The 16,841-nt window shown below is 44.3% G+C and overlaps 1 protein-coding gene across 4 annotated transcripts in view; it reads right to left on the bottom strand.

The window, feature by feature from the left end:
* Positions 1–16,841, bottom strand: part of FGGY (FGGY carbohydrate kinase domain containing) — a 398,594-nt gene that overhangs the window by 358,701 nt on the left and 23,052 nt on the right. For all 4 annotated transcript variants that reach the window (XM_028142287.2, XM_054720996.1, XM_054720995.1 and 1 more), the window contains exons 2-3: positions 14,854–15,068; positions 1,327–1,438 (exon numbers count right to left, since the gene is read on the bottom strand). In XM_028142287.2, coding sequence (XP_027998088.2) covers positions 1,327–1,438; positions 14,854–15,054 — 313 coding nt within the window. In that variant the 5' untranslated portion in view covers positions 15,055–15,068. The remainder of the gene's footprint in view (positions 1–1,326; positions 1,439–14,853; positions 15,069–16,841) is intronic.

Genomic DNA, 16,841 nt, shown 5'->3' with positions numbered 1-16,841 from the left:
AAGTGTGTGTGTGTGTGTGTGTGTGTGTGTGTGTGTGTGTGTGTGTGTGAGAGAGAGAGAGAGAGAGAGAGAGAGAGAGAGAGAGAGAGTCATCATCATTCCTGTGCTCTAGCTAAGATCCAGGATCTGCCTGACTCCAATCCCCAGGTGTCCCAGTGTACCCCAGTATCCACAGCCACCAGTGCAGAAAGACGCTGCTACAGCAGTATCTACTACTAAGGGTTCTTAAACATAATCCAGCCCAAAACATGTCTGTAATGGCTACCTTGGCAACAACTGACTGTGACAACACCTAGAGCCACATTCCTTTAGATGCACTTTCCGGTGCATCATAATCTCCACCACTCCCAAATGATCTCTGCTCATTAAAAAGTTAAGTATCTGGTTGGAGATTCATCTCGTACACCAAAAGGTTGCAGATTCCATTCCCAGTCAGGGCACATACCTAGGTTACAGGTTCAATCCCCAGTCGCGGCACATGTGGGTAGCAACCGATCAATGTTTCTCACATCAATGTTTCTCACTCTCCCTTCCTCTCTCTGAAATCAATAAAATCATATCCTCAGGTAAAGATTAAAAAAAAAAAAAAGTATCAGTTGAAGTGAAGTTTATCATCATGCATTACCTACCTGACCAGTGTAGACTTCTGGGTTTCAAACTCAGGGCTACAGCTATTGACAGAAATTCCCCAAAGGGGACACATTTCTGTCAAAATTTTTCACTCCCTGTGAAAAATTTCTGAGGGTAAACCCAAGTGACACTTTACATTTGCGGAGTCACAACCTCATTAGAACAACCTCATTAAATGGGATTGTCCTTTGGTCTGGCCATTGAAAACAGAGGCCATCTGTTCCCAGTTTCTGTGTGATACATGGTCCTGCCTGCCTTGTTCTAGTTCCTTTAAATGGACTTGGCTCACCCACTCAAATGAGTGTTGTATAGGAGCTGCATATGCAAAACAACTACAGACACTGGCACTCTCTTCTAAAAATACACCCAGACCACTTGTCTGTTTCAAGGCTACCCACTCTGAGCTAATAATGAGTCCGTGTCCTTCCCTCAAGCTCTCTACGGTGGCTCTTGTACTTTATGGAGCCAAGTCTCTCCAGAATCCAGGCCCCTGCTGCCACCCTACTCCGACCAAATGCTAGTCAAGCTTTTAACCTCTAGGACATGATTGCTGGCATCTATGCCTCTCCTCTAAGTCTCACTTTCACTGGTAAGAGACCTGTGCCCTCATGTCCCACGTGGGCCCTTTGGATTGAACAGCCAAGTCTGCCCCAGCATGTCACCCACCACCAGGGAAAGAGAGAGGAATGGTCCTACCTTCATGGTTTACTGGTAAAGGACGAAACTGCTTATCCAAAACAACCAGAGAACATGTGGCATCAAACCCAAGCCCTCGGATTTGGTTTAAATCGATCCCTTGTACAACTTTCTGTTTTAAAAGAAAACAAGAATATAAATTACAATGCAAGGCTTTTTAAAAAATGAAAAGAAATTATGATTAGAAGAAAGTGAATCATAGAATAGAAAAAATATTTACAACGTAAAATAGATAAAAGCTCAACATTAGGATTTATAAATAAATAAGAGAAAGACAACCAATCTAACTGGAAATTAAGCATCACTTCATAAAATATAAAGAAATAGTCAAAAAGCATATAGAAAGACTCCCAAATCCATTCCAATTCAATAAGATATAAAACATACCAAATTAAAATATACCACTCTTTGCTTTTCACATTGGCAAAAATGCAAAAGATTAATAGCATATCTTAGGGGCCAGATATGGAGAAGTGGACCTTTTAATGTAGTATGAATTTTGAAAAATAATTTAATAATATTTTTTAAAATGTAAGACATGCATTACTTTTGGCCCAGCATTGCCACTTCTAGGAATGTATTTTAACAAATTACTAGCCTAAGCAAAGAAAGTCACCTGTATATAAGGGTTAACTGCAGCACTGCTTAAGAATATATTTAATAATTAGAAAAACTTTTACATTAAACAGACTATGGTACATCTGTAAAATGAAATACTCTACAACAATTAAAAAGAGTTAGAGAAGCAACTTCTGGGAGTGGTGGTATGAATAGGTCAGCAAATCCTCTTAACAAAATAAAAGGATAAAACTGGGGGTTAAAAATAATCAAAAACAACCATTTGTGCCTGGACGGTGTGGTTCAGTGGTTGAGTGTCGACCCATGAACCAGGTCATGGATTCGATTCCCGGTCAGGGCACATGCCTGAGTTGCATGCTCAATTCCCAGAAGGGGGAGTGCAGGAGGCAGCCAATCAATAATGTGTCTATCTCTCTATCACTCTCCCTTGCTCTCTCTCTAGAAATTAATAAAAACATATAAAAACAACAAGATCTATTTGGGAGGCTATAGAAATTTACCAAAGCCACATGACAAATTGAAATGTATTTATTCTTGAAAAATCAAAATTGTTTTTATAACATTACCACCAAAAAAACTTAAAAAAACACAAAAACTCTAGGACCAGATGGCTTCACTGAGAAATTACACACACAAAAATTTTAAGGAAAAAACAATATTTTTCCTACACAAACTTGTTCAGTACATAGTAAGAAAGGGAACATTTTCCAACACATTTTACATGGCCAGTATTACCCTGATATCCAAGGGGCTTCCCCCCAAAAAAATAAAGACATAACAAAAAGGACACTACAGATCAAAAACTGTCATGAACATAGTTATAAAAATCCTTAACAAAATATTAAGAAACTAATCTTCCAATATATTAAACAGCATTATACACCAAGATCATATAGTTATCCCAGGAATGCAAGAGTAGTTTAATATCTATAAATAAATTAATGTATTACACATATTAACAAAATAAAGCACAAATAAATATCAAATGATCATCTCAAGAGATGCAGAAAAAGAAAGAAAACAAAACACTCAATAAACCAGGAAAAAAGAAAACTTCTAAAACCTGATAGAGAGCATCTATAGGAACCTGCAGCTAAAATCACACTTCATGGCATGGCAAAAGATTCCCCAAACAATTCAATGAGGGCAAAGATAGTCTGTTTCACAATGGTGGTAGAACAACTAAAGGCCAATCCATAATAATAAAAGCGTAATATGCAAATCGACCAAACGATCAAACAGTAGAATGACCGTCCAGACGACCTTCTGGATGACCATGCTATGACACGTACTGGTGCCAGGCCAGCCAAGGTGGGTGCAATGCGATTGATTGGGGGGCCCCGCCATCCCCCCACAATTGCCCCGCAGAGAGAGGCCCAGGCCACTGGCCAGCAGGGCAATCGATGGGGGGGATGGAGGGAAGGCTCTGCGATTGCCCCAAAGAGGGAGGCCCAGGCCAGCCAAGCAATCGCACCTCATGCCTGTCGCCCACAGAGGGAGGCAACTGGTGGTGGGGGAGGGAGTGTAGCGCCGCACAGATGGCAAGTAGTGACAGTGGCGGGGGTGGGGCCAGCTGCCAGCAGCCTGGGGAAGGAAAGCCCTGATAGGCCCTGATCACCAGCCAGGCCTAGGGACCCTACCCAATTAGCGAGAGGGCCCAGGCCAGGCTGAGGGACACCCCCACTCCCCTGCCCCGAGCACGATTTCATGCATCAGGTCTCTAGTATGATATGAAAAAAAAAAAAGGACTTAGCTTATACCATATACAAAAATTAACTCAACATGTATCACATTCCTAAGTGTAAGAATTAAAACTATAAAACTTGTAGAAGAAAACATAGGAGAAAAATCTTTTGTGACCATGAGTTAGACAAATATTTCTTTAAAAGCAAAACTCAGCCCCAGCTGGTTTGGCTCAGGTGATAGAGAAAGTGGAACCCTCATATACTACTGGTGGAAATATAAGATACAACCACTTTGAAAAAAAAAAGGTTGACAGTTTTTAAATATAATTTACTATACAAATCAACAATTTCACACCTAGATATCTATCCAAGAAAAATAAAACATATGCCAACACAAAGACTTGTATGTGTATATTCATAGCAGCACTACTCATAATAACTCAAAATTAGAAACAATTCAAATATCCATCATAGTTTAACCAAATGGTAAACAAATTATGGTATATCTATACAATGGACTAGTACGTAGCAAGAAAAAAGGACTAACTACTCATATGTGCAACAACATGAATGAACCTTAAAAACATGCTAAGTGAAAAAAGTCAGACACAAAATAATGCATTTTCTATGAATTCATTTATATAAAACTAGAGGCCCAGTGCACAAAATTCGTGCATGGGTAGGGTCCCTAGACCTGGCTGGCGATCAGGACCGATCTGTGGGGTGACTGGCAGGGTGATCGGGGCCCCAGCTCACACCTGCCATGGCTGGCCTGGCGATGCCCGCTTGCTGGCCCTGTCCCCTGCCGCCACCGCCAGTCAGGGCCTATGGGCTGGGGGCAGCTCCTGCACTGAGCATCTGCCCCTGGTGGTCAGTGCACATCATAGTGACTGGTCATTCTGCCGTTTGGTCTATTTGCATATTAGGGTTTTATATAGATAGATGTCTAAAAAAGAGTAACTATAAATATAGACAGTAGATAAGAAGTTATCTACCTATGGGGTGAGAACTGACCGCAAAAAAGTAATAAGGAACTTTTTAGAGTAACAGAAGGTTTCTAAAATTGGATTAGCATGATGACTGCACAACTCTGTATATTTAATTAAATCACTGAATTATACATTTAAAATAGATAGATTTTATGGTGTGTAAATTATACCTCACACTGTTAAATATAGGTTTAAAAGTTGAGCCATAAAAAATGAAATGGAAAGATATCCATTTCAATACAATAAGGTAAAAAACAATAAAACCAAAAAGTATACACAACAAATTGTTAATGGTAATTGCCTCTGAGAGCAGAAATGGCAGTTGGAGGAGATAGGAGATTTTTCACTTCATTATGTAATTTTTATAAATTGTAGAATAATAGATTTATTGATTAACTCTAATTTTTATTTTTGTTTTCTATGGTTTTCTTTTTTGAAAAAACATGAGTGGCCATAATCATTAACATTTACCATTTCCCAGTAACTTCAAACCTGACAAAAACCTTTTAAATCCCACAAAAGCCAACCCAAAAGAATCCATCTCCATTTAAAATGCATTAATTCTTCTTTTTGCCTGTTTTGGAATGGCAGACTTGTAACCTAGGATTCAAATTCTTACTATGTACCATGTTCCTCATATAGGAGCTATACACGATTATAGATTTTTAACAACAAAAAAAAAAGCATTCAATTTGTCAAGTAATAATAAATAAATAAATGCTACCATGAACTGAGCACCTACTATGTGCCAGGTGCTTTACATACATTATGTTATTTAATCCTTACAAAGTCCTCTGAAGATATATTTAATATTTCCATTTCATAAAATGTAAGTAGAGGACTGGGGAGGAAAGGGGGAGCAAGTATTGCACTTGTCACACAGCCAGTAGATGGCAGAACCAGAATTCAAACTCTGAACCTGTGTTCTTTCTATTGCACCATACTGTCCGCCTGTGTCATCAGAGATTTTCCTAATGCCCAAGAGACTCACCCTGTGGAGAGGGCATGTGCGCTAGTGGAGAACATTTGCCAGTGACCTCTGGCAATACCTTTGCCCCACAGCGCCAGGTGAATGCCCTCTGTCTTTACGACACTGATTGATCTAGACCAGTGATGGCGAACCTATGATACGCATGTCAGCACTGACACGCGTAGCCATTTCTGATGACATGCTGCCGCATGCCGAGGATGAAACATTTGCTGCTCCTGAGGATGAAACATTTGCGACTAGAGTCTTGTAGTTTTTTCCTCAAAGTGACACACTACCCGAGTTATGCTCAGTTTTTTGGCGAAGTTTGACACACCAAACTCAAAAGGTTGCCCATCACTGATCTAGACTTACAAGAACATAAGGACCAAACCCAATTCCCTGTCAGGCACTATGGCCTCATGACAGCCTGGTTTCAAAGCCTAGCTCTGCCACTCTGGCTATGTGTGACTGAGGGCAGGTTACCCAATTCCAGCCATTCTAATCCCCCTCTGGCTTTGCTGAACTGCATCTCCACAGCATTTATAGGCACAACTTCCTCTGTCTGGCATGCCCATCCTTCCATCTTGGCCTGGAAATCACTGGATAGTGGTTAAAATCAATGGTACTGGGTGCAATCTGAGTCTGAAGCCTGGCTCTGCCACTTACCAGTCATATGACTTTGGGAAGCCAGAAAAACAGTTTCCTTGGTTGCATAAAGCTATTACTTGCCCCTATATCTCTTCATGATGTTATGAAAATGCAGCAAAATAAAGGGTGATTAGCCCAACATCTGGCATCAGCCATTATTAGAATAAATTAGCTGTCTCAAATCTTCTTTGAATTTGTGGGACATAAATCAATGAATCAATAGGCCAGCCCTAACTTCTACCTTCCCTGTGGCCCCACTGGCCTCCGTGCCCAGACAGTGCAGGCCTGAACTGGGCAAGCCCATCTCTCACAGGCCTGCAGCTAGTCAAAGGAGGAAATGGGTGAGAAAATACAGAAGACTCAATAAACTCAATACCACAAGGCAGCTTTGGAGTAGAAATGAACCTGGAAGATGGTGTCAGAAAGCCATCTTCTGGTTGCAACTCCACCACTTGTGAGTCAGTTTAATCCTGCACTAATCTCATTACCTTTCTGAGCCTCAATTCCCTGAGAGGAAAGATATCTCCCAGGTGAGGATCAAAGGAGTCAATTGGTTTGAAAGTGCTTTGGAACTAGTAAATTGTATCTAATAAAAGGGTAATATGCAAATTAACCATCACTCTATCACAAAGATGGCGGCGCCCATAGCCACAAGATGGCGCCGCCCAGTCCTCTCAGCCCCACTGAGTCCCCCAGTCCTGGGGAGCAGCCACTGAGAGCGGGCAGCGTGAGCAGCCTAGTGGAATGCTTGCTTTGTCGCTGCCGTGACGAGGCAAGCGTTCCACCCCAGCCTCAGAGGGCCTCTGGGCAGCGGGCACAGAGCAGCCAGGGGGGTGGTGGGAGAGATGCTTGCATTGTTACCCTGGCGACGAGGCAAGCGTTCTGTGCCCAGCCGTGGATGGGACTCTGGCCAGGCCAGGGCACGGAACGCTTGCATTGCCTCATTAACTTACTGTTCAATTGAATCATTTTTATGTATAAACTAGAGGCCCAGTGCACAAAAATTCATGAACTGGGGGATTTGGGGGTCCCTCAGCCCGGCCTGCGCCCTCTTGCAGTCCAGGACCCCTCGGGGGATGTCCACCTGCCGACTTAGGCCCAATCTCCAGGCCAGTAGTCGGGCACCCCTCTCACAATCCAGGATCCCTCACTCCTTACTGTCCACCTGCTTGCTCCTTACTGCTCGGCTCACTGCTCCTTAGCACTGCCGCAGAGGCAGAAGAGGCTCCCGCCACTGCTGCTGTGCTTGCCAGCCGTGAGCCTGGCTTCTGGCTCAGTGGCACTCCCTCTGTGGAAGTGCACTGACCACTAGGGGGCAGCTCCTGCATTGAGCATCTATCCCCTGGTGGTCAGTGTGCATCATGGCGACTGGTCGTTCTAGTCATTCCACCTTAACGGTCACTTAGGCTTTTATTATATAGATTATAGTATGCTCTCTGTGTCATGTAAGCACATATATAAATCATAGGCAAAGGGATGGTGATCAAAAAGAGTGGATATACTCAAATCTTCCTAAGAATCATGGTGGGCGTAAGCTTCCAGTAGGAGCAAAGCAAACACTCCCTTCAATCTATTTTATGAATCCCCTCTGAAGAGGTCCACATTCTAATCAAGGCCTTTCGGTCACAAAGGTTCGGTGTCTCCAACTCTAAAACAGTAACCTATCACCAGGAACTGGAAGAATTGTAACACGCATTTACATCTGATTTGTTTGGGAGCCACTCTTATTTCCCCAGTCTTATATGGAAATGCCTTATGATCATGCTTACTCAAGAGTGGGACCACCCCACCCTACAACCCCACCTCCATCTACAACATCCCAGAATCAAGGCCGTCAGGGTCACACTACCCAGAAGGCCCCTGGGACTTGACCTGCTGACCTAAGGATTCTTTTCTACACTGTTATTAATGGAAGAAGAAAGCAGTCTAGTAAACTCACCCCAATGCCTTGGCATCAAGGGAATTTCCCTGGCTAGAGAGAAAGCACATTGCTCTTCTAGAGAATTTCCAGAGAAGGAGATTACGGCAACTTGGTTTGGTAACCTGGTCCATGTCTAGCAACTGTCAACTCGTAGCTATGGGGCAGCAAACAAATATTTGGAGAAGGGGCTGTGCATCGCTTTGTTCTGACTGTGGGAACCAATTCAACCCTGCATGTGTTTTAGATCAGCAGGCTCTGCCATATTGGTGGGGAGACAGCAGTTTCCAAAGAAAGAGCTGGAAGGTCAGAGGCATACCTGGTTTTATCTTGAGCTCTATTTGGAGATAGGGTCGAAGCCTGGGGCCCCACAGACAGAATCCGGCTTGCAATAGAGTTCTGTGTGGCTGGTCCTGTGTTCTTTTAAATCTTGATGTGAAGGCCTTTGTCAGCTCTGGGGGCATGTGTGGGGCTATGCAATCCCTGAGCCCTGATTCCCTCAGGCCCATCGCTCCCTGTTGCCTACACAATTCAATTACTCACTCATTCAGTCAGTCGGCAAATATAATCAGGCCCCTTCTAGGGTCAGGCTGTGAACTCCTCTGGGTACTTGGGAAACAATGGAAAGCAAATTATATATTTTTTAATTCCTTGCTCTTTTGGAGACTATATTTTAATAGGGATAGATAACAGCTAATAAACCAAATAAATTATATTGTGTATGTATAGTACACAAGAAAGTGATACGTCAGGGATCAGGAATGCTGGAGAAGGAAGAGGTGGTTGCTGAGAAGGTGAGATTTGAGGAAACACTTGAAGGACCTGAGGAGCTGACCGTTTGGAAATCTGGAGAAAGTGTTCCAGGAAGGAAACAGCCAGCGCAAAGGAAGGCCCAGAGGTGGGAACAGCAACGAGGCCAATACAGCTTGTGTCTGTTACCTGTGAGGCCCCTGGAGGCTCTCAATCTGACAAAATCTCCTCTAGTGGCTCAGAAAATGAATCAAGCCGATTGTGGACCATCACCTGCACAGCATCCTAGCTGAGGTGTGGTGTTGTCCCTTGACGATAAGGTGGGGAAATATAGGCCAAACACTGCCTTTTATGTCAGTGACACCAACATTCTTCCAAGAACAGAAACTCTGAAACTGCCTCTACCTCGTTCCTCTCCACTGTCACCAAATCCTGTTAGATCTTTCTTCTCAAGTCTCTCAATCCTCCCCCTCCTACTTATTCCTCCACCAACATTCTAATCCAGCCATTCATTATAAAGCAGATATTATTAAGTACCTTGCGTGCCAGTATGAAGGACACAGGCCTCCCAGAGCTGACAGTTCAAAGGAATCTCAGCCCCCAGAACTTCATTAGAAGAATCATGCTGCCTCCAACTGGCATCCTTGAATGTAGTGCCTGTTCCCTGCAAGCCATCTTGAATCTGCTGCTGGTCACTCTGAAACTCTGAGTGATTCTGGAAAAGCTTCCTTATGGGCCTCAGAACTGGCTAGCCAGGTGTGCCCCTACCATCACTTCCAGTCTCCCTTCTTCCTCCTACTGGAGCCCATCTGCTCCAGGGCTGGCTCCTTGACATCACCATCTCGCACTTCTGCCCACACCATTCCCCGGTTCTGAACGTCCTCTCTTGAGTTCCCCAGAGTCATGTTTAGCCCTACATCCTTCCTCAAAATTTCTCCACTAACTGGGAGTAGGGAGGTCCCAATTTCTTTAATCACTCATTTTTTTACACTCCCTGAGTCTACTGTATGTTAGGACCTGGGTGAGCAAACGATAGGTCCACCCTCCTGAAACATAAAATCTGGTAGGGAAGATAGATATTAACCCCAAAAATGAATGGCTTTATTATTTATTCTATTGTTTTATTTGTTCAAAGCATTTATGCAATGATTTTATTGATTTTAATTAAAGAGTGAATGATTCATCAACCATGTAAAGTTCTAGAAAGGAAAAGTACAAGATATTGTGAAAACATTTTGCAAATAAAACAGGACTCAATCTGAAGGTGATATTGGGCAAGGAAAGGTTTCTTCCTTGAAGACCCGGCTTCCTAGCTGAAAGGCAGTGCAGCTCTAGCCCACAGGACTCTCTGCGATGGGTAATGGTCTGTTCTGTGATGTTTAACACAGTAGCCACCAGCCAAATAGCTACTGAGCGCTTGAAACATGGCTAGTGCAACTGAGAGACCAAATTTTAAGTTGTATTTCATTGTAATGAACTTAATAGTCACACATGGCTAGTGAGTACTACATTGGAGAGTGTGGATCGAAGGATGAGCAGGAATTAAATATGTTGGCAGTGGGCGGGGAGAAGAAAGCACGTGTGTGAGAGTCACAAGGCTGGAGGGAGCACCACATGCTGAGGACGTGGCAGGAGAGGGTGGCTGGGATTCCAAGCTGAGAGAGGCATCGTGAGAGGAGACAGAAAAGGAGGGTGAAACCAAGCCATGAAGGGCCGAAGGCCATGTTAAGGAATTTCAGTTCTATCCAAATGGTATTGAAGAGTCATAAGCAAAAGAGCGACATGATCAGGTTAGCATCTAAAAAAAAAAAGAATCATCCGCCTCCAAGAACAAGAATGGACTTGAATGGAAAGGGCATACAGGAGGATATCAGTTAGGTTCTCACATGAATCTAGACAAAAGCTGAAAGTATGTTGTGTTGAAAATGGAGAGATGTGGAGAGATACACAAATTTATCCTATCCGATTTCAGGCTTATCACCTATTGCCTACCCTGGGTGACTAAGGGGAAGTCAGTTAAGTCTCTGGGTATCAGTTTTTCTTTTCAAAGGTAAAATGGGAACAACCCCTTCCCTATCCAACTTGTATGACAATCAAATGGATATGAATATGGGTTAGGGAGATGGGTGAAAATGTGAAAGGAATGAAGAAGTACAAACTATCAGTTATAAAAACAGTCACAGGGATATAAGTAGGGCATAAGTAATATCCTACCTATATAATAAAGAGCTAATATGCTAATTAGACCGAATAGCAGAACGACCATCCAGACGACCTTCCAGATGAAGCCAGGGCTGTGAGGGCCAGCCAGGGCTGCGAGGGCCGAACCCCTTGCACGAATTTCGTGCACCGGGCCTCTAGTAGTCAGTAATATTGGAATAACTATGTATGGTATCACATGGGTACTGGACTTGTTGGGGTGAGCACTTTGTAAGGTACATAAATGTCTAATAACAATGTTTTGCACCTGAAACTAATGTAATATTACATGTCAACTGTTAATTTTAAAAAAATTATAAATAGCCCTGGATGGTTTGTTCAATCACAGTGGAGAAGAGAGAAGAGGATCTGGAGCCATCTCACTAGGGGTCTAGTCCTGTCTCTAATACTTGTTAGTTTCAGAGCCTCACTATCTTTAAGTATCAAATAAGAAAATGGCAATGTATCTCACAGAGACACTGTGACGCTTCAATAAGATGAGGGACGCCAGAATGTTTTTTAATTGTCTGTTTTTAACTCTAAGTAACACTAATTCAATAACCATTTATTGAGCACAAAATCTATTCCGGGCCATGTGTTGGACGCTAGGGCCGGGTGGCGAAATCATTTGATCTGGCTCTGCCAAGGCATCAGGGGTGAATTAATGAAATGTTTGACCAAATATAGCAGGCTAATTTTTAAGTTGATAATTTTACATGGCCCTTGGCAGAAAAAGGTTCCCCACCCCTGTGGTAGGGATACAAGACAATTCTCTCCAAGAGCTCAGCTCATGGTTTAAAAGGAACCAAACAAGTCACCAACTTAAATGCAATCTGATAAGGGCCAGGTAACTAGACATGTGAAGGTGGTGGGCCCTGAGGCCGCAGAGAGGCCTTCTCACCCTCTCTGTCCTTGGAGGTTGACAAGCGAGGGAAGAACTGGTCAGGAGTCATCTAGGAAGCCTCCCAGGAGGAAGCAAGACTTAAACTTACCTTGTAAGATACCAAGGAGTTGGGCAGGTAAAGGAGGTGAGAGAAGAACATTCCAGATAATGAAAACAGAGACATTTCATTCATTGGTAAACTCAACAAATATGAACTGAGCATATTACAAGTGAGCAACTCTAGAGAAATACAGATAAACAAGAAATCACTCCTGCTTGGGGTGCACACATATTCTGCATGAGCAGACAGCCAGGCAAAGGCACTTGTAATTCAATGTAGGCAGTACAACAATCACAGGAAGCTCAAGGTTCCCCACACAGTGAGTGGCTAATTCAAAATATTTCAGGTGGCTTCATACATTTCCTAGCAGGGTGAGAGGAGGCTGCAAAGAAAGGCAAAGGGCAGAGTGTGGGGGTGGGGTGCATATTAGTCATGTGACCTCGGGCTGGTTACATAACCTCATCAAAGTTCATTTCTTCCTGCTCCAAAACAGAGAATAATAAAAACTACATCAAGAGGTTGTCGTACAGCCCTAGCTGGTTTGGCTCAGTGGATAGAGCAACTGAAGGGTCTTGGCTTTGATTCCAGTCAAGGGCACTGTACCTGGGTTGCAGGCTCGATCCCCAACCCCAGGTGGGGGCATGTGCAGGAGGCAACCAATCGATGTGGATGTGTCTCCCTCACATCGACGTTTCTCTCTCTGTCTCTCCCCCTCCCTCCCACCCTCTCTAATCAATGGAAAAATATTCTCTGTGAGGATTAATTAAAAAAAGGAGAGGCTGTCATACAGATAAAATGAAGTAATGCCTAAGCTTCCCTTATAAGATACCTGGATGAGGATGATAGCATAGTATCTGGAACCTAATTAGTGCCCAAGAAATGTTAGCTGCCATTATCATCGTCACCGTCCTATTGTTATTATTGTTGTTGTTTTATTAACTTGACTACAGAGAAAACCAAGTGAATGACTTAGGGAGAAGGACGTAGTACAAATGCTCTCAAGCTCTTAACTTTCTAACGTCCTTGAGAAAACAGAGCCAACAAGTCAAAATGGATTTTATGTTGCACTTTGCCCTCGCCCAGTGCTTCTCAGCATCTTACATAGAAAGAACCTTAACCAGTAGGGGGATAGTGACTGCTCCTATGAGGTGCCTCCCTAACTGACTTTGACTTTTAAATACATTTTGTCTCACAAATCCATCCCCCTCATTTCTGTCCTCCTCATCCTCATCGCCACAGGAAACAAAGTGCTTACGCATTTCCAGGCACTGTGATGGCAGTGCATATGCACTGCATATGCACAGCTCATTGCATCCTCACCACAGACCTCGAGAGAGAGGTACAAGACCATTCCCATTTTACAGATTAGGAAACTCCTGCGAGAAACCTTAAGATGACAAGCTAATAAACATTGGAACTCGGATGACGATGCAGGCGGTCTGGCTCCAGAATCGGTGCTCTGTGATTGCGGCTAATATATAGATGCCTCCCTCCCTCCTTAAGGAGGGGAGCAGCTCCATCCAGGTTTGCTGCAGCAAGAGAGCCTCGCTCAGGACCAGTGCCCACAGCACTCATGTGGCTAAGGGGCCCACACAGATAGCGAGTTGGCCGCCACTGGGAGATGATTAAAATCTGCCATTAAACCGTGCTGTACTTAGAGCAGACCTTTTTTAAAGTAGCTTTTCATTGGGGGGTTATATTTTCTTCTTGACAATTTCCTTAATGGCAAGGAAGGCTATATGTTAGAAGAACAAAGGAGGCCCAAGGGCAATAAGCAGAAGATTCTCACCACGGTGGGGCTGAGGGGGAAGGAGGAGGAAAATTAAACAGGCAGAAGGGAAGATGTGCCTTCTTTTATTCCTATATTGCTCCAGTGCCGCCCACTCCTACCTCCTCTCTCCGCCATCTTCTCCGGGGGCACTAACAGGAGCCCAGGGCTCATTAAAGTTTAAACAGACTGATCAATACGGATAGAATGGTGAATTGTCCATCTGTAAATTGCCAAGCCCTTCATGAATATTTAAGGAACTAAACTAGGAGGAGAAGAGAGGACCCAGGACTTCATTTTTCCCTCTGAAAAATAAGGAGAAAAGAATCTCTGTTGTTTCTGATCACCAGGATATAAAACTGAATAGTCAAGTGAAACTAAAAATGAACTAGTATTGGCCAGCATCACTTCCTTCCCCAAGCCAGCAAGCTGACTCCAATCCAAGGCCGCTCAAGGCAAACATCTGCCTAGCACAACTGAGTTGCTCCTCACTTGCCCAACTTCCTTGCTTTCTCAAAACACACCGCATTCTCATGCCACAGTACCTTTGCACATGCTGTTCCCTCTGAACAATATGAGGTTCCCTTCACTTGTCCGCTTGGAAGGCAGGTCAGCCCAGTGACTAAGGGTGCAGTGCTGGAATCAGAGTGCTTAGGTTTCAGTCCTGCCTCCTTGTGAAAATTCAACTACATAGTCCATGTAACACATTTTGTACCACATGGGCACACATGAAGCACAGATGTTAGCGATGATTATCAGTGACTTCATCCACCTTAGGTAACACCGGACCATGCTATGCCTACATGTTCCCATCCTCTGTACCGTCTACCTTACGCCCCTCAGAGGTAACCCTTTCCTCAGCGCCAGTCATAGTCACTTCGCTCCCACCACCTATCATGTCCTGTTTGGCTTGCAGTTGGACTCTGTCACTACTAGACTGTCAGCTCCTGCAAGGCCAGGCCTGTGTCTGAAGTTACCGCCAACACTGTCCCTGGCGCCAGGTGGACACACGGCACGCTCAGCAGGTAGGAGCAGGGAAGCACATGCGAGGAGGGAGCGCCGCAGCTATGGTCTTACCTTGGTGACAGTGCAGCACGCGGCCCAGATGTCCTCCGAGGACTGCTCATGATGGTTGAACTGAGGCTCCCACTTGTTAATTGCCTGATCCGCAAAAGCCAAAAGGCTGCCCCTCTGGTCCACCAGAGCCGCACGGACACTGCCTGTCCCGACATCCACACCCACGTAGAAGCGCCCCGGTTCCTGATCTCCACCAGGCATGGTGTACTCTCGGCCTAGGAGGATCAAAGGCAAAACCACATGAAGACCAAGTGGGTCTGCAAAGTCAGGCTCAAGACCTATTGAAAGTGGAAATGAAAGGGGTGCAGCTAATGAACTGGTGGCCTTCTATGATTTATTCATCCCAAAAAAAATGTTGAGTGCTAACAGTATGGTAACAGGCATGAGCTAGGTGGTGGGTGAACAAGACAGGCATCACCCCAGACACGGAATTTCCATTCTTGGGAAGGGGTCAGACATGAAACATTTATGAACTGTATGATTATTTAAGCAAAGTCATGATATCAAGTGAAAAGTACTATAAAGGTAAGTAAAGGACTATAGGAGAATTGAGAATATGGAGGTAACAGATATGCATTTATTCTTACTGAATTTGTCAAAACAAGGACAGTGGCCATGATACTGAATGGGAATTTCATCTACACAGTCAATCATTCATTTAAATAATTACCTGAGCATCTATCATGTGCCAAGCACTGTGAAAAGCACAAACCTCCCCTCTTCTCCACACTAGGATTCTTCAAGGTGATTATATTTAAAATGTTTTTGTATTGATTTCAGAGAGAAGGAAAGGGAGAGAGGGAGAGAGATAGAAACATTAATGATGGGAAAGAATCATTGATCAGCTGTCTCCTGCACGCCCCCTACTGGGGATCTAGCCCACAATCCTGGCATGTGTCCTAACCGTAATTGAACCTCCTGGTCAACACTCAACCACTGAGCCACACTGGCTGGGCCAAGAAGAGTATATTTAAATCTCTATGTTTCAGGTGATCAAGGTGAGGCTCCAAGAGGTACATAACTTTTCTCTTAATGCTAAGTCCACATGCTTAAGAACAGTAAATGTACATTATTATGACCATGCACATTATCCTGATGGGGAAATTGGTCTCTGAGAAGTTAAGGAATTTGGCCAGCAGCCCTCAGGGGCAGCCCAGGCCCGCAGTCCCAGGTCTGTGAGCTCCTGAGTCTCCGCTCTTTCCTGTGTTTCTAACAGCTGGCAGTACAGGTTTGGAGAAGAGGCAAACATCCTGCAGCCCCGTAATGAGACTGGGAATTGGGAAGCAGCCTCGCGGGAGGCAGGATCAGGAATCTGTCAGAGAATCTGTTTTCCTTACAGACCCCTTGGGAGTTACAAGGAAATCTGACTGGAGGACACTCCGGAATGCCTTCGCCTTCATTGCCATTCCAAGTCCCTTTGGTCAGATCAGCCCACAGGACAGAAATCTCAGAGAGGCTTTCATGTTCCATATTTGGCTTTCAAAGAACTGGAACAAGCCCACCCCACCCCCTGCACCAAGACAGCCACGCTGGTTAACATACTACAGCTCCCCAGGTGACCTCGGGGCGGTCCTAACACCCAGAGTCTCATTTCAACAAGGGCAGCAGCGTTCTGTGCCACTTCCCCTCCAAAAAGGTAACGCTTCCTGGGCAACGTCACACTGGGGGACACTAAAACGCAGCCAGGCAGCAGATGTTTGATTACTGCTTCCTGGATATTTATTCCAGACAAAAACAGCTTCATTAAAAGCGACTGCTTCTGACTTCATCACAGAGATTTCCCAGCAGGGCCTGCCCCCGTTGGCTGGCTGGCTGGCTGGCTGGCAGGTGGACAGGAAAATGGGGAAGCTATAGTAAGAACATTTGCTACCTTCATTGGAGCTTCAGAGAACAACTCTCAGGCTCCAGCCCACTGCTTCCTCATCTTCTCTCCCTCACTTACAACCCTCCAGGAGCCCCAAAGGACCAGCAGCACCAGTGTTCACACC

This window comes from Eptesicus fuscus, chromosome 9 (assembly GCF_027574615.1).
Source record: "Eptesicus fuscus isolate TK198812 chromosome 9, DD_ASM_mEF_20220401, whole genome shotgun sequence".
NCBI classification, from domain to species: domain Eukaryota; kingdom Metazoa; phylum Chordata; class Mammalia; order Chiroptera; family Vespertilionidae; genus Eptesicus; species Eptesicus fuscus.
The sequence above is the reverse complement of the archived record's forward strand: the minus strand, read 5'-3'. Positions and strand labels throughout refer to the sequence as shown.